The sequence below is a fragment of the Somniosus microcephalus genome, chromosome 33, assembly GCF_052327205.1.
Source record: "Somniosus microcephalus isolate GS21.2 chromosome 33, FLI_Smic_1.0, whole genome shotgun sequence".
NCBI lineage: Eukaryota > Metazoa > Chordata > Chondrichthyes > Squaliformes > Somniosidae > Somniosus > Somniosus microcephalus.
In genome coordinates this window covers 2,277,929-2,296,629 of record NC_141019.1, presented here as the reverse complement: position 1 = coordinate 2,296,629, position 18,701 = coordinate 2,277,929, and the positions used below count along the sequence as shown (strand labels likewise).

Below are 18,701 nucleotides of genomic sequence, written 5' to 3'. Positions count from 1 at the left end.
CGCTGATTATCGCCTCCCTAACCGAGGCGAGCTGAGACCAATTGGGGCGAAGATCAACCTTCCTATGATTAAAGAATAGCAAAATGAAAAGAGCAGATCACCTGCTGAGAGTTTAGGAAATGGATTCAAACTCTCCTGCTGGATTTCAAACTCCCTCCACCCCCCTACCCAACCCCGCAGATTATCAGTCCAGGACCTTTGCCATCACCGTCCAGAAACATCGCCATTACACCACTGCATCTGTGTGTTGGCTTCTGGGCTCAATAATCACAGGCGAGGAAAGACAAGTGAAAATTCAAGCATGGCTTTTTAATGAGTGCTGTTCAGTACAAGGATGATAATGTTCCTGATCTGTTACAGAATGATCTCTGGTCAGGAGCGGTAAGGCATCAGGGACAGAGCTGACGGGAATCTCCTGTGGAACAAATCAAAGGCACCGCATTAAAGAGACACTGGGATAATTACAATATAATTCTGCTGAATCGGCGCTGCTCCCCTCCAAGGCCAATGTATCCTTCCTGAGGTGCGGGGCCCAGAACTGATCACAGTTACTCCAGGTGGGGTCTGACCAGAGCTCCGAACAGCTGGAGCATCGCTTGTATTCCAGCCCCTTGAGATAAAGGCCAACATTCCATCATCATAGAATCACACAGAACAGGAGGAGGCCATTCGGCCCATCGTGCCTGGGCCAACACTTTGAAAGAGCTCTCCAATCAGTCCCACTCCCCTAAAGGCGGAAGTCACACCCCCATCCACATCAGTGGGGCTGTGGTGGAAAGGGTGGACAGCTTTAAGTTCCTCAGAGTCCACATCACGGAAGACCTCTCCTGGTCCCTCAATACCTCCTCTCTGGTGAAGAAGGCCCAGCAGCGCCTGTATTTCCTAAGGAGGCTGAAGGGATGTAACCTGTCACCCCTGATCCTCTCTAACTTTTACCGCTGCACAATAGAGAGCATCCTGACGAACTGTATCACAGTATGGTACGGCAGCTGTAGCTACTGTGACCGGAAAGCCCTGCAGCGGGTAGTCAAAACTGCCCAACGCATTACCGGCACCCGGCTACCGACCATAGAGCACATATACCAGAAACGCTGTCTACGGAGGTCACGGTCCATCATCAAAGACCCTACCCACCCCAGCCACAGTCTGTTCACCCTCCTGCCATCTGGGAGACGCTACAGATGCATTCGCACCCGAACGACCAGATTTAGGAACAGCTTCTTTCCCAGGGCTGTCATCCTACTGAACTCCACAAATAAACTCTAAAGCCTGCACATCTGCCAATGCATTTTATTATGGTTATGTTTATGTTAATGTATTACAAGCCAAATGTATGTTGAATGTTTAAATGTCTTAATCTAAATGTACACTCTCGGGAGCTGCAAGCCTACATTTCATTGTACTGCACTTGTGCACTAACAATGGCAATAAAAGTTGATTTGATTTGATTTGATTTGATTTGCTCTTTCCCCATAACCCTGCAGTTGTTTCCTTCAAGAATTTATCCAATTCCCTTTTAAAATTACTATTGAATCTGCATCCACCATTTTCAGGCAGCGCATTCCAGATCATAACAACTCGCTGCATAACAGAAATTCTCCTCATTTCCCCTCTGGGTCTTTTGCCAATGACCTTCAATCTGTTTCCTCTGGTTACCAAACCCCCTGCCACTGGAAACAGTTTTTGCTTATTTACACGATGAACACTCTCCTTAACCTTCTCTGCTCTAAGGAGAACAATCCCAGCTTCTCCAGTCTCTCCACATCACTGAAGTCCCTCATCCCTGGTACCATTCTAGTAAATCTCCCCTTAACCTTCTCTGCTCTAAGGAGAACAATCGCAGCTTCTCCAGTCTCTCCACATCACTGAAGTCCCTCATCCCAGGTACCATTCTGGTCAATCTCTCCTTAACCTTCTCTGCTCTAAGGAGAACATTCCCAGCTTCTCCAGTCTCTCCACATCACTGAAGTCCCTCATCCCTGGTACCATTCTGGTCAATCTCTCCTTAACCTTCTCTGCTCCAAGGAGAACAATCCCAGCTTCTCCAGTCTCTCCACATCACTGAAGTCCCTCATCCCCGGTACCATTCGAGTAAATCTCCCCTTAACCTTCTCTGCTCTAAGGAGAACAACCCCAGCTTCTCCAGTCTCTCCACATCACTGAAGTCCCTCATCCCTGGTACCATTCTAGTAAATCTCCCCTTAACCTTCTCTGCTCTAAGGAGAACAATCCCAGCTTCTCCAGTCTCTCCACATCACTGAAGTCCCTCATCCCTGGTACCATTCTGGTCAATCTCTCCTTAACCTTCTCTGCTCTAAGGAGAACATTCCCAGCTTCTCCAGTCTCTCCACATCACTGAAGTCCCTCATCCCTGGTACCATTCTGGTCAATCTCTCCTTAACCTTCTCTGCTCTAAGGAGAACAATCCCAGCTTCTCCAGTCTCTCCACATCACTGAAGTCCCTCATCCCCGGTACCATTCTAGTAAATCTCCCCTTAACCTTCCCTGCTCCAAGGAGAACAATCCCAGCTTCTCCAGTCTCTCCACATCACTGAAGTCCCTCATCTCTGGTACCATTCTGGTCAATCTCCCCTTAACCTTCCCTGCTCCAAGGAGAACAACCCCAGCTTCGCCAGTCTCTCCACATCATTGAAGTCCCTCATCCCCGGTACCATTCTAGTAAATCTCCCCTTAACCGTCTCTGCTCTAAGGAGAACAATCCCAGCTTCTCCAGTCTCTCCACGTCACTGAAGTCACTCATCCCTGGTACAATTCTGCCAAATCTCCTCTGCACCCTCTCCGAGGCTTTCACAACCTCCCTAGACTTTTGCACCGGTCTACTAGCTTTTAGTGATTTCTGTACACGGGCCCCCATATCTCGCTGCTCTTTCACAGTTCCACGTCGCTCCCCATTTAGAAAACACTCCGATTTATCTTTCTTGGTTGAAAGTGGACGATCGCACACTTGCTCACATTGCACTCCAAATAGCTTTAAGCCATTTTAAAAAACAAATGTAAAATCTTGCTTACAGACACTTTGTTCTCGGAATATTGAAAGGTGTTGTAAGAGGACTCTGAGACTTGCGGAATCGAGCTTATCAATAACAGCGTCGATCATTTGCCGAGGATTCTCTTCCCCGCTGGCTGGTGTTGCTGTAAAATACATGGTAGCAATTGAGACTAGTTTAGCAACAGTAACAATAACTTGCATTTATATAGCACCTGCATTGTAGTAAAACATCCCAAGCTGCTTCACAGGAGCGTTATCAAACAAAATTTGACGCCGAGCCACATAAAGAGATATTAGGTCAGATGAGCGAAAGATTGGTTAAAGAGGTCGGTTTTAAAGTTGTTCTTAAAGGCGGAGAGAGCGGTAGAGATGCGGAGAGGTTTAGGAAGGGAATTCAAGAGCTTATGGCCTCGGCAGCTGAATGCAAGGATGACAACAGCGGGAAGAAGAAATCAGGGATGACAAGAGGCCAGGATTGGAGGAGCGCAGAGATCTCGGAAGTTTGTAGGGCGGCAGGAGATTGCAGAGATAGGGAGGGGCGAAACATGGAGGGATTTGAACATAAAGATGAGAATTATAAAATCGAGATATTGCCTGAACCGGAATTGGTGCGAGTTAGTACACAGGCAGCTGAGTTTTGGATGAGCTCATGTTTACAGAGGCTAGAAGTTGACAGAAGACAGAAAATGATTAGATTTTATATACATTGTCAGAGGTGCAGTACTCGGAGTGGTAGAGTATTGGAGGGCCAGTACTGAGGGAGCGCTGCACTGTCGGAGGGGCAGTACTGAGAGAGCGCTGCACTGTCGGAAGGGCAGTACTGAGGGAGCGCCGCACTGTCGGAGGGGCAGTACTGAGGGAGTGCTGCACTGTCAGAGAGGCAGTACTGAGGGAGCGCTGCACTGTTGGAAGGGCAGTACTGAGGGAGTGCTGCACTGTCAGACGGGCAGTACTGAGGGAGTGCTGCACTGTCGAAAGGGCAGTACTGAGGGAGCACTGCACTGTCTGTCGTGTATTGATTGCGAGTTTGACACCAGTCAATACAGTAATGTAATGTAATGTGCATTGCATTATGGGAATTACCCAGGAAAGCAGCAGTCAGCCATTTCACCAATAAAGAGAAGATTGCAGTTAGAAGCCTGTCTGCCTGACGCTGATTTAATTCGACGTATCTACATGCTTGATTGAACGCATTAAAGCAGAGATACAACACTGTCAGAGGGTCAGTACTGAGGGAGTGCTGCACTGTCGGAGGGGCAGTACCGAGGGAGCGCTGCACTGTCAGTGGTGCAGTACTAAGGGATGCTACACTGTCAGAAAGGCAGTACTGACGGAGCACTGCACTGTCAGAGAGTCAGTTATGAGGGAGTGCTGCACTGTCAGAGAGTCAGTTATGAGGGAGTGCTGCACTGTCAGAGAGTCAGTTATGAGGGAGTGCTGCACTGTCAGAGAGTCAGTTATGAGGGAGTGCTGCACTGTCAGACGGGCAGTACTGTGGGAGTGCTGCACTATCAGTGAGGCAGTACTAAGGGCTTGCTGCACTGTCAGAGGGGTATTACTGAGGGAGTGCTACACTGTCAGAGGGGTATTACTGAGGGAGTGCTACACTGTCAGAGGGTCAGTACTGAGGGAGTGCTGCACTGTCGGAGGGGCAGTACTGTGGGAGTGCTGCACTATCAGTGAGGCAGTACTAAGGGCTTGCTGCACTGTCAGAGGGGTATTACTGAGGGAGTGCTACACTGTCAGAGGGGTATTACTGAGGGAGTGCTACACTGTCAGAGGGTCAGTACTGAGGGAGTGCTGCACTGTCGGAGGGGCATTACTGAGGGAGTGCTGCACTGTCGGAGGGGCAGTACTGAGGGAGCGCCACACTGTCAGAGAGGCAGTAGTGAGGGAGTGCTGCACTGTTGCAGCTGCAGTACTGAGAGATTGCTGCACTGTCGGAGGGGCAGTACTGAGGGAGCGCTGCACGGTCAGAGGGGCAGTACTGAGGGAGCGCTGCACTGTCAGATGGTCAGTACTGAGGGAGGGTTGCACTGTCGGTGTTGCAGTACTGTGGGAGTGCTATACTATCAGAGAGGCAGTACTGAGGGCGTGCTGCACAGTTGGAGGGGCAGTACTGAGGGAGCACTACACTGTCAGAGAGGCAGTACTGAGGGCGTGCTGCACAGTTGGAGGGGCAGTACTGAGGGAGCGCTACACTCTCAGAGAGGCAGTACTGAGGGAGCGCTGCACTGCCAGATGGACAGTACTGAGGGAGCGCTGCACTATCAGAGAGGCAGTACTCATAGCGTCATAGAGTTATACAGCACAGAAAGAGGCCCTTCGGTCCATCGAGTCTGCGCCGGCCATAAAGTCTTATCTATTCTAATCCCATTTTCCAGCACTTGGTCTGTAGCCTTGTATGCTATGGCGTTTCAAGTGCTCATCTAAATGCTTCTTGAATGTTGTGAGGGTTCCTGCCTCTACCACCCTCTCAGACAGTGAGTTCCAGATTCCAACCACCCTCTGGGTGAAAAAGATTTTCCTCAAATCCCCTCTAAACCTCCTGCCCCTTACCTTGAAACTATGCCCCCTTGTTATTGACCCCTCTACTAAGGGGAATAGTAACTTCCTGTCTACCCTATCTATGACCCTCATAATTTTGTACACCTCAATCTGGTCCCCCCTCAGCCTTCTCTGCTCTAAGGAAAACAACCCCAGCCTGTCCAGTCTTTCTTCATAGCTGAAGCGCTCCAGCCCAGGTAACATCCTGGTGAACCTCCTCTGCACCCTCTCCAATGCAATCACATCCTTCCTATAGTGTGGCGACCAGAACTGCACACAGTATTCCAGCTGTGGCCTAACTAGCATTTTGTACAGCTCCATCATAACCTCCCGGCTCTTATATTCTATGCCTCGGCTAATGAAGGCAAGTGTCCCATATGCCTTTTTAACCACCTTATCTAAATGTTCTGCTGCCTTCAGGGATCTATGTACATGCACACCAAGGTCCCTCTGATCCTCGGTCTTTCCTAGGGTCTTACCATTCATTGTGCATTCCCTTGCCTTGTTAGTCCGTCCAAAATGCATCACCTCACACTTTTCAGGGTTAAATTCCATTTGCCACTGTTCCGCCCATCTGACCAACCCATCTATATCATCCTGTAGCCTGAGGCTTCCCTCCTCGCTATTTACCACCCCACCAATTTTCATGTCATCTGCGAACTTACTGATCATACCTTTTACATTCACGTCCAAATCATTAATGTAGACCACAAACAGCAAGGGACCCAGCACCGATCCCTGCGATACCCCACTGGACACAGGCTTCCAGTCACAAAAACAACCTTCCACCATCACCCTCTGCCTTCTGCCGCTAAGCCAGTTTTGGATCCAATGTGCCAAGGCACCCTGGATCCCATGGGCTCTTACCTTCCTGACCAGTCTCCTATGCGGGACTTTGTCAAAAGCTTTACTGAAGTCCATGTAAACCACATCCACTGCACTACCCTCATCCACACACCTAATCACCCCCTCGAAAAATTCAATCAAATTGGTCAGACATGATTTTCCCTTGAGAAAGCCATGCTGGCTATCCCTGATTAATCCCTGCCTCTCCAAGTGGAGACCAATTCTGTCCCTCAGAATTTTTTCCAATAATTTCCCTACCACTGATGTTAGGCTCACTGGCCTGTAATTCCCTGGTTTATCCCTGCTACCCTTCTTGAATAATGGTGCTATGTTGGCTGTTCTCCAGTCCTCTGGTACATCCCCTGTGGCCAGAGAGGTTCTGAAAATTCGTGTCAGAGCCCCTGCAATCTCCTCCTTTGCCTCACATAGCAGCCTGGGATACATCTCGTCCGGGCCTGGGGATTTATCCACTTTTAAGCCTGCTGAAACTGCTAGTACCTCTTCCCTCTCGATGCTAATATGTTCAAGTATATCACAGTCCCCCTGCCTGATTTCTATGTCCACATCGTTCTTCTCCAGTGAACACAGATGCAAAAAATTCATTTAAAACCCCACCTACATCCTCTGGCTCAACACACAGTTTGCCACTTTGGTCCCTAATGGGCCCTACTCTTTCCCTAGTTACCCTCTTGCCCTTAATATACTTATAAAACACCTTAGTTGAACCCTAAACTGCTCCCAATCCTCAGGTTTACTGCTTTTTCTGGCCAATTTATATGTTCTCGCCTTGGATCTTATGCTATCCCTAATTTCCCTTGTTAGCCACGGTTGAGTCACCTTTTTTGTTTTATTTTTATGCCAAACTGGGATGAACAAATTCTGTAGTTCATCCATGCGGTCTTTCAATGTTTGCCATTGCCCATCCACCATCAACCCTTTGAGTGACATTCCCCACTCATAAGAACATAATAAGAACATAAGAAGTAGGAGCAGGAGTAGGCCATACGGCCCCTCGGGCCTGCTCCGCCATACGGCCCCTCGGGCCTGCTCCGCCATTCAATAGGATCATGGCTGATCCGAATCTAGACTCACGTCCACTTCCCTGCCCACTCCCCGTAACCCCTAAATCCCTTATCTGCTAGGAAACTGTCTATCTCCGTTTTAAATTTATTTAATGTCGCAGCTTCCACAGCTCTCTGGGGTAGCAAATTCCATAGATTTACTACCCTCTGAGTGAAGAAGTTCCTCCTCATCTCAGTTTTGAAAGGGCAGCCCCTTATTCTAAGATTATGCCCCCTAGTTCTAGTCTCACCCATCAGTGGAAACATCCTCACCGCATCCACCCGATCAAGCCCCCTCACAATCTTAAATGTTTCGATAAGATCGCCTCTCATTCTTCTGAACTCCAATGAGTAGAGTCCCAACCTATTCAACCTTTCCTCATACGTCAACCCCCTCATCTCCGGAATCAACCGAGTGAACCTTCTCTGAACCGCCTCGAGAGCAAGTATATCTTTTCTTAAATATGGAAACCAAAACTGCACGCAGTATTCCAGGTGTGGCCTCACCAGTACCCTGTATAACTGCAGCAAGACTTCCCTGTTTTTATACTCCATCCCCCTTGCAATAAAAGCCAAGATTCCATTGGCCTTCCTGATCACCTGCTGCACCTGCATACTAACTTTTTGTGTTTCATGCACCAGGACCCCCAGATCCCTTTGTACTGTAGCACTTTGCAGTTTCTCTCCATTTAGATAATAACTTGCTCTTTGATTTTTTCTGCCAAAGTGCATAACCTCATGATATACCTATCAATTCAGTCCATGAAAAGCGACGAGTTAAGATAGCAACTATAGGTTTACCACATTCACCCCTTTTATTAAATTGAGTCCGGCGGGGTGAAGTGTACTACCAGTTCGTGTATGTCAGTCTCTCAGGAGGCCTCGTAAGCCTTTCTGATCGGCGCAGCAGTGGCGGCGGTGGTGCAGTATCCGATGGTAATGCTGGTGTCTGCGTGGTCGACGAAGGCTCCTGGGGTTCCGGCATGTCGTCTACAGGAGCTGGATTTGTGGGAGTGGTGGGGGGTAACGGTGGTATCTCAGGGGTGCCCGAGGGTGCGAGGTCTCGCAAGGAGACAGTGTCCTCCCGCCCGTCTGGATATGCCACATAGGCATACTGGGGGTTGGCGTGCAGGAGGTCCACCCTCTCGACCAGGGGGTCCATTTTATGGGCCCTCACGTGCTTCCGCAGCAAGACGGGCCCCGGAGAAGTCAGCCATGTTGGTAGCGAGGTTCCCGTAGTCGACTTCCTGGGGAAAACAAACATTTATTCATGGGGGGTGGCGTTAATGGCAGTGCAAAGCAGTGACCGGATGGAATGGAGTGCTGCCGGGAGGACTTCCTGCCAGCGAGAGGTTGGGAGGCCCTTAGACTTTAGGGCTAAGAGGACGGCCTTCCAAACTGTCGCGTTTTCTCTTTCCACCTGGCCGTTCCCTCGGGGGTTGTAGCTGGTGGTCCTGCTCGCAGCAATACCTCTCGCGAGCAGGAACTGGCGAAGTTCCTTGCTCATGAAGGATGAGCCCCAGTCGCTATGTATATAGTTCGGGAACCCGAACAAGGCGAAGAGGTCGTTCAGGCATTTGATGACCGTGGTACTGGTCATGTCTGGGCAGGGGAAGGCAAAGGGGAAACGGGAGTACTCGTCAATAATGTTGAGGAAGTACACATTACGGTCAGAGGACGGGAGGGGCCCCTTAAAATCGATGCTCAAGTGCTCGAAGGGGCGGGTGGCCTTGATCATGCCTATAGAAATGCGGTTTGCATTCGGCACAGGTTTGGCAGTTCCTGGTCATGGTCCTGACCTCCTCGATGGAGCAGGGCAGGTTGCGGGCCTTAATGAAGTGGTAAAGTCTGGTGACCCCGGGGTGGCAGAGGTCGTTGTGGAGGGTCTGCAGTCTATCAACTTGCGCGTTGGCGCATGTACTTCGTGATAGAGCATCTGGGGGTTCGTTCAGTTTACCAGGCCGGTACAAGATATCGTAATCGTAGGTGGAGAGCTCAATTCTCCACCTCAAGATCTTGTCGTTCTTGATTTTGCCCCTCAGCTTGTTATTAAACATAAAAGCGACCGAACGCTGGTCGGTGAGGAGGGTAAATCGTTTGCCTGCCAGGTAATGCCTCCAGCGTCGTACTGCCTCCATGATCGCCTGGGCCTCCTTCTCGACAGAAGAGTGTCGGATCTCAGGGCCCTGGAGGGCCCTTGAGAAGAAGGCCACAGGTCTCCCCGCCTGGTTAAGGGTTGCAGCTAGGGCGAAGTCGGATGCATCGCTCTCCACTTGGAAAGGGATAGACTCATCCACCGCGTGCATTGTGGCCTTAGCAATGTCTCCTTTTATGAGGGAGAAGGCTGCGCATGCTTCTGCTGTCAGGGGGAAGGAGGTGGACTTCATGAGGGGTCTGGCTTTGTCCGCATAATTGGGCACCCATTGGGCATAGTAAGCGAAGAGCCCCAGGGTTCTCTTCAGTGCCTTTTGACAGAGGGGAAGGGGAAGCTCCATGAGGGGGCGCATTCTTTCGGGGTCGGGGCCGATGACTCCGTTCTCTACTACGCAGCCGAGGATGGCAAGGCGCGGGGTGTTAAACACACATTTCTCCTTATTGTAGGTGAGGTTCAGCCGTTGGGCCGTACGGAGGAATTTCTCCAGATTAACATCATGGTCCTGCTGGTCGCGGCCGCAGATGGTGACGTTATCTAGATAAGGGAACGTGGCATGCAGCGCGTTCTGGCCAACCATCCGGTCCATCTCCCTTTGGAAGACCGAAACCCCGTTGGTGACGCCGAAGGGAACCCTAAGGAAGTGGTAGAGGCGGCCATTCGCCTCGAAGGCGGTATACTGGCGGTCCTCAGGGTGGATAGGGAGTTGGTGATAGGCAGACTTAAGGTCGATGGTAGAGAATACCCGGTACTGTGCAATCTGATTGACCATATCAGATATGCGGGGAAGTGGGTATGCGTCCAGCTGGGTGTACCGGTTTATGGTTTGGCTGTAGTCGATGACTAGGCAGTGTTTATCACCGGTCTTAACGACTACGACCTGGGCACGCCAGGGGCTGTTGCTCCTCTCGATGATGCCCTCCTTCAGGAGTCGCTGCACCTCGGAGCTAATAAAAGCTCTGTCCCCGGCGCTGTACCGCCTGCTCTTGGTAGCGACGGGTTTACAGTCGCGGGTGAGGTTAGCGAACAAGGAGGGGGGCGGGACTTTGAGAGTGGAGAGGCCGCAGGTGGTATGCGGCGGGCGGTTTAAAACCTGCTGGTTGTAGACTGTGAGTGGGGGGAGGGGTCCACCGTATGCCAGGGTGACACTTTGGAGGTGGCATTGGAAATCCAGCCCTAGTAGGACGGCAGCGCAGAGCTGGGGCAGGACGAGAAGTTTAAAGTTTTTATATTCCGTGCCCCTAACCGACAGGGTCACCACACAGTAGCCGCTGGCGTCAGTTGAATGTGACTTCGACGCCATCGAGATCCGCTGGCGCATTGGCCGGACAGTGAGGGAGTAGTAGCTCACCGTGTCTGGGTGAATAAAACTCTCCGTGCTTCCGCTGTCGAACAGGCAGGTCGTGGCGTGGCCGTTTACTCCGATGTCCATCATAGACTTGGACAGATGATGCGGGAGGGCTTGGTCAAGCGTGACGGAGGCCAGTGTATGGCTGAGCGAGCTGCTGTAGTCTGCAAGCGGGGCGGTGGTCGGGTCTGGAGACAAGGTGGTGGTCGAGTGCGGTGAACAAAATGGCGGCGCCCACGAAGTTGAACAAAATGGCGGAGAAGATGGCCGCCCCCACAACTCACATGAGGCACTGCTGGCGTCGGTGGCCTTGATCAAAGATGGCCACCCCCACGACTCACACGAGGCGATGCTGGCATCTGTTGCCTTGATTAAAGATGGCCGCCCCCACAACTCGCATGAGGCACTGCTGGCATCAGTGGCTTTCCCCCTGCAGGCCTTCGCGAAGTGGCCTTTCTTTTGGCAGTCGGAGCAGGTCGCGTTCTTTGCAGGGCAGCGCGCCCTCGGGTGTTTCGCTTGGCCACAGAAGAAGCAGCAGGCGGCCCGATCGCGGGGCTCTGCTGCCGCAGCCGGTCCCGGGGGTGGCGGTCCCGATCGATTCTGGGACATCGACGCTGTGGTAGGTCCCAGGGGCGGCGGTGCGAGGGGTATTGCGGCCGGAGTTGGGTCCGAGTCCCAGGGTCGCGCAGCACTGTACCTGGAGTACGCCTCGAGGTCCCGATGGGCCACTTCCAAGGAGCGAGCGAGGATAGCAGCTGTTTTCAGGTCGAGGTCCTTTGATTCCAGCAGTCTTTGCCGTGAGTAGTCTGACCGAAGGCCTTTCACGAAGGCATCGCGGATATTTCCATCGGTATGTTCTGCAGCTGTTACGGCTTTAAAGTCACAGTCCCTGCCGAGTATTTGTAGCGCCCGTAAGAAATCATCAACCGACTCTCCTGGCTGTTGCGAGCGGGATCTTAGGAGATGCCTGGCGTACATTGAGTTTACTGGGCTCCGGTACTGCTCTTTCAGCAGGTTGAGGGTGTCCTCGTATGTAGCACGGTCCCGGATGAATGCAAATACTTTGGGGCTCACCTGGGCGGTCAGAACTCTTAGTTTGGATCCCGGAGGCACGCCGGATTCTCCCAGGTAGGATTCGAAACAGCTCAGCCAGTGTTCGAAGTCGAGGTCTGAGTTCGCTGCCTGTGGGTTTAGATCCAGGTACGGCGGTCGGAGGGCTCGCAGCCAGGCCGGCTGCTGTGGCTGTTGTAGCTGGCCGTTTGGCTGGTCGTTTGGCTGCTCCGATCCAATCATTTCAAAATTTAGCCAATAAAATTGATATACCTATCAATTCAGTCCATGAAAAGCAACGAGTTAAGATAGTAACTATAGGTTTACCACACCTCACACTTTCCAATATTATATTGCATCTGCCAAATCTCTGCCCACTCACTTAGCCTGTCTATGTCCTTTTGCAGGTTTTTTATGTCCTCCTCACTCACTGCTTTCCCTCCCATCTTTGTATCGTCGGCAAACTTGGATATGTTGCACTCAGTCCCTTCCTCCAAATCGTTAATATAGATTGTAAAGAGTTGGGGTCCCAGCACTGACCCCTGCGGAACACCACTAGTTACTGATTGCCAGCCCGAGAACGAACCATTTATCCCAACTCTCTGTTTTCTGTTAGATAGCCAATCTTCCACCCATGCCAATATATTACCCCCAATCCCGTGATTTTTTATCTTGATCAGTAATCTTTTGTGTGGAACCTTGTCAAATGCCTTTTGGAAGTCCAAATACACTACATCCACTGGTTCCCCTTTATCCACCCTGTATGTTACGTCCTCAAAGAATTCGAGCAAATTTGTCAAACATGACTTCCCCTTCATAAAACCATGCTGACTCTGTCCTATTAAATTATGTTTATCCAAATGCTCCGTTACTGTTTCCTTAATAATGGACTCCAACATTTTGCCCACCACAGATGTTAAGCTAACTGGTCTATAGTTTCCAGCTTTCTGTCTACTTCCCTTCTTAAATAGGGTGTTACATTAGCAATTTTCCAATCTGCCGGGACCTTTCCTGAGTCCAGGGAGTTTTGGAAAATAATCATCAATGCATCCACAATCCCTACCGCCACTTCTCTCAAGACCCTAGGATGTAGGCCATCAGGTCCAGGGGATTTATCCGCCTTAAGTCCCATTATTTTACCGAGTACCATCTCCTTAGTGATTTTAATCGTGTTTAGCTCCTCCCCCCCCCCCATTGCCCCCTGTTTGTCCAGTGTTGGGATATTTTTAGTGTCCTCTACTGTAAAGACTGATACAAAATATTTGTTCAGCGTCTTTGCCATCTCCATGTTCCCCACCACTAGTTTCCCGGTCTCATCCTCTAAGGGACCAACGTTCACTTTAGCCACCCTTTTTCTTTTTATATAGCTGTAGAAACTCTTGCTATCTGTTTTTATATTTTTTGCTAGTTTACTTTCATAATCTATCTTCCCTTAATTAATCTTTTAGTTATTGTTTGCTGGCTTTTAAATGCTTCCCAATCTTCTATCCTCCCACTAGATTTGGCTACTTTATATGCCCTTGTTTTCAGTCGGATACTATCCTTTATTACTTTACTTAGCCACGGATGGCTGTCTTTTCTTTTACTCCCCTTTTTCCTCAGTGGAATATATTTATCTTGAAAGATGTGAAATATCTCCTTGAATGTACATCACTGCTCTTGTACCGTCTTACACTTTAATCTGTTTTCCCAGTCCACTTTAGTCAATTCTACTCTCATACCTTCATAGTCTCCTTTATTTAAGCTTAGTACGCTGGTTTGAGATCCAACTCTCTCACCCTCAAACTGAATTTGGAATTCAACCATATTATGGTCACTCATTCCAAGGGGATCCTTTACTAGGACATTTTTTATTAATCCTGTCTCATTAAACAGGACCAGATCTAAGATTGCCTGCCCCCTGTTTGGTTCAGTTACATACTGCTCAAGGAACCCGTCCCTAATACACTCTATGAACTCTTCCTCAATGCTGCCATGCCCAATTTGATTAGTCCAGTCAATATGAAAGTTAAAATCTCCCATGATTATAGCTGTTCCCTTATCACAAGCCCCAACTATTTCCTGATTTATACTCCGACCAACAGAGTTGCAACTGTTAGGAAGCCTATAGACTACGCCCACTCGTGACTTTTTCCCCTTATTATTCCTTATTTCCACCCAAACTGTTTCACTATCCTGATCCTTTGACCCAATATCATTTCTGACTATTGCAGTGATTCCATCCTTGATTAACATAGCAACCCCACCTCCCTTTCCTTCCTGTCTGTCCTTCCTAATTGTCAAATACCCTTGTATGTTTAGTTCCCATTCATAATTATCTTGCAGCCATGTTTCCGTAATGGCCACCAGATCATACCCATGTGTAGTTATTTGTACCGTCAACTCATCTATTTTGTTACCAATGCTGCGTGCATTCAGATAAAGAGTTTTCAAATATGTTTTCTGACAATTTATTCCTGCTTTTACACCTTTTACTACTTTACCTTTATCATAATACATTCTGTCCCTTCCTGACACGCTCTGGTTTTTAATTCCCCCACTGCTACCTTGCTCTATTGCCTTCTCCTCTGTCATTTTTATTTTTCGCTCTCTTAAAACCTCCCCCCCCACTAATTAGTTTAAAGCCCTTTCTACAGCCCTAGTTATTCGATTCACCAGGATTCTAGTCCCAGCACTGGTCAAGTGAAGTCCGTCCCAACGGAACAGCTCTCTCCTGTCCCAGTACTGGTGCCAGTGTCCCAAGAAGCAAAACCCATTTCTCCCACACCAGTCTTTGAGCCACACATTTAACTCTCTGATTTTATTTACCCTAGCCAAATTTGCACGTGGCTCAGGTAGTAATCCAGAGATTATTACCCTTGTGGTTCTGCTTCTTAATTTGGCCCCTAGCTGCTCAAACTCCCTCAGCAGAACCTCTTTCCTTGGCCTATCTATGTCGTTGGTACCAACATGGACCACGACAACTGGATCCTCCCCCTCCCACTCCAAGTTTCTCTCCAGCCCAGAGGAGATGTCCTTAACTCTGGCACCGGGCAGGCAACACAGCCTTTGGGACTCTCGCTCTCAGCTGCAAAGAACCCTATCTATCCCCCTAACGATACTATCCCCTACCACTACAACATTTCTTTTAACTCCCCCCACTTGAATGGCCCCCTGCTCCACGGTGCTGTGGCCAGGTTGCTCATCCTCCCCGCAGTCCCCCTTCCCATCCTCACAGGGATTAAAAGCCTCAAACCTGTTGGACAAGAGCAAAGGCTACGGCTCCTCCAACACTACCTCCTGGATCCCCGTACCTGCCTCACTTCTAGCCACACCATCCTGTCCCTGGCCACGGACTACATCTGAATTAATTAATCTAATTGGTGTGACTACCTCGTGATACACAGAGTCCAGGTAACTCTCCCCCTCCCTGATGTGTCTCTGTTTGAAGCTCGGACTCCAGCTCTTCAACACGGAGCCGGAATTCCTCGAGCAGCCAACACTTACTGCAAATGTGATCACCGTGAGCATCAATGGTGTCCACCAGCTCCCACATATTGCAGCAGCAACACAGCACCTGCTCTCCCATTCTATGTAATTAATTAAATTTATTAATATTATTTTTAAATACCCTCTGCCCCGATTTTAGATGATGATGAATATCACACCTTAGAAACTATAAACCAAAGAGTTTCAGTTTAAAACGAGAGAAATACTTACCAACCAATCACTTACCTGCTTTCTGGTGACGTCACACTTGGATTACTTTTTACCTCTCTCCTTCCCTCCGAATTCGGAGACTGGTAAACCTACCTGGTCTCTGGGGCCTTTTATAGCCCCGCTCTGCCGCTCGAGTTTCCCGCCGACGCTCTGAGGCCTTACCTGGGTCTCTGGAGCATTTTATAGCCCTGCTCTGCCGCTCGAGTTTCCCGCTGATGCTCTGAGGCCTTACCTGGGTCTCTGGAGCCTTTTATAGCCCCGCTGCCGCTAGAGTTCCCCGCCTCAGAACATCATAGTTTCCTTTATTTAAATTTAGGACCCTAGTCTGAGTCAACTACATCATTCTCCATCTTAATGCAGAATTCGATCATATTATGATTGCTCCGACCCAAGGGGCCTCGTACAACAAGATTGCTAATTAATCCTTTCTCATTACATAATACCCAGTCTAAGATGGCCTGATCTCTGGTTGGTTCCTCGACATATTGGTCCAGGAAGCCATCCCTTAAACACCCAGGAATTCCTCCCCCACATTATTGTTACTAATTTGGTTAGCCCAATCTATATGTAGATTAAAGTCTCCCATGACGACTGCTGTGCCCTTATTGCACGCTTCTCTAATTTCCATTTTAATGTCATCCCCAACCTCCGCATTACTGTTTGGAGGTCTAGATGCCACTCCCACTAACGTTTTCTGCCCCTTGGTATTTCTCAGTTCTACCCATACAGATTCCACATCATCAGAGCTAATATCCTTCCTTACAATTGTGTTAATCCCTTCTTTAACCATCAATGCTACCCCACCTCCCTTTCCTTTTTGCCTATCTTTCCTGAATATTGAATACCCCTGGATGTTGAGTTCCCAGCCTTGGCCACCCTGGAGCCATGTTTCCATAATCCCAATCAAATCATATTTGTTTACCTCTATTTGCACAGCTAATTCATCCACCTTATTATGAATGCTCCTTGCATTAAGACACAAAGCCTTCAGCCTTGTTTTTTTAACGCTCTTAGACCTATAAGAATTATTTAGTTTGGCCATGTTTGATTTAAACCATTGATTTCTCTGATTGCCACTTTTGTTTTTCTCCTTCCTATCTTTTGCTTTTATCCTTGTTTCCCTTTCCTCTGTCTCCCTGCTCAGGTTCCCAACCCCCTGCCATTTTAGTTTAAACCCTCCCCCACAGCACTAGCAAACACTCCCCCTAGGACATTGGTTCCAGCCCTGCCCAGGTGCAAACCGTCCGGTTTGAACTGGTCCCACCTCCCCCAGAACCGGTTCCAATGTCCCAGGAATTCGAATCCTTTCCCCTGGCACCATTCCTCTAGCCACGTATTTGTTATATCCGTGTATCTTAATGTTGTGTCCTTCAATAATCAGACAACAGACTGCAGGGAACGATCAACAGGTGTTTACTGAATGAGGTTTCAAACTGCAACTGACTGTACAGATCACTACTCAGGGTTTATATACAGGTGTGGTCACTGCCGGTACTACAGGATACAGGAGCTGTAAAAAGTAGTTCTCCCCCTTAAAGGTACATACATTACAGTATTCATCTGAAATATCCTTCTATTTCTACTCTGACTAGCACGTGGCACTGGTAGCAATCCTGAGATTACTACCTTTGAGGTCCTATTTTTCAATTTAACTCCTAACTCCCTATATTCCGCTTTTAGGACCTCATCCCACTTTTTACCTATATCGTTGGTACCTATATGCACCATGACAACTGGCTGTTCACCCTCCCCTTCCAAGGTGTTCTGCAGCCGCTCCGAGACATCCTTGACCCTTGCACCAGGGAGGCAACACACCACCCTGGAGTCTCGTTTGCGGCCGCAGAAACGCCCATCTATTCCCCTTACAACAGAATCCCCTATTACTATAGCTCTACCCCTCTTTTTCCTCCCGTCCTGTGCAGCAGAGCCACCCCTGATGCCAGGAAGTTGGCTGCTGCTGCCTTCCTCTGATAAGCCATCCCCCCCGCAATGGTACTCAAAGTGGTGTATCTGTTTGAGAGGGGGATGTCCACAGTGGAACCCTGCACTAGCTATCGCGGGAGCGCTGCACTGTCGGAGGGTTGGTACTGAGGGAGCGCTGCACTGTCGGAGGGGCAGTACTGAGGGAGTGCAGCTCTGTCAGAGTGTCAGTACCGAGGGAGCGCTGCACTGTCAGAGGGTCAGTACCAGAGAAACATAGAAGATAGGAGCAGGAGTAGGCCATTCGGTACAGCGAGCCTGCTCCGCCATTCAATGCGATCATGGCCGATCATCCAAATTAAGTACCCAGTCCCTGATTTCTCCCCATACTCCTTGATCCCTTTAGCCTTAAGAAATACATCCAACTCCTTCTTGAATATATTTAATGTATTCGCCTCTACTGCCTTCTGTGGTAGAGAATTCCACCGGTTCACCACTCTCTGGGTGAAGAAATTCCTCCTCATTTCTGTCCTAAATGGCCTACCCCTTATCCTTAGACTGTGACCCCTGGTTCTGGACTCCCTGACTATCGGGAACATCCTTCCTGCATCTAGTCTGTCCAGTCCTGTCAGAATTTTATAAGTTTGAATGAGATCCCCTCTAATTCTTCTAAACTCTAGCGAATATAAGCCTAATTGACCCAATCTCTCCGCATACATCATTCCTGCCATCCCACGTATCAGTCTGGTGAATCTTCGCTGCACTCCCTTCATGGCAAGAACGTCCTTCCTCAGATAAGGCGACCAAAACTGCAAACATACTCACGATGTGGTCTCACCAAGGCCCTGTACAACTGCAGCAAGACATCCTTGTTCCTGTACTCAAACCCTCTCGCTACGAAGGCCAACATACCATTTGCCTTCTTAACCGCCTGCTGCACCTGCATGCTTACCTTCAGCGACTGGTGCACAAGAACACCCAGGCCTCTTTGCACGTCCCCTTCTCCCAATCTATTGCCATTCAGATAATAATCTGCCCTCCTGTTTTTGCCACCAAAGTGGATATCCT

The 18,701-nt window shown here is 49.3% G+C and overlaps 1 protein-coding gene across 2 annotated transcripts in view; it reads right to left on the bottom strand.

Annotated features, from left to right (window-relative positions):
* Positions 1-288: 288 nt before the first annotated feature.
* The window catches only part of LOC147096929 (uncharacterized), a 41,523-nt gene continuing 23,110 nt past the window's right edge, over positions 289-18,701 (bottom strand). Inside the window, exons 5-6 of one of the 2 annotated variants that reach the window (XM_085972582.1) lie at positions 3,031-3,153; positions 289-415 (exon numbers count right to left, since the gene is read on the bottom strand). In XM_085972582.1, coding sequence (XP_085828708.1) covers positions 414-415; positions 3,031-3,153 — 125 coding nt within the window. In that variant the 3' untranslated portion in view covers positions 289-413. Of the gene's footprint in view, positions 416-3,030; positions 3,154-10,967; positions 13,200-18,701 lie in introns of those variants that run through there. The other variant, XM_085972581.1, reaches the window with a different exon arrangement.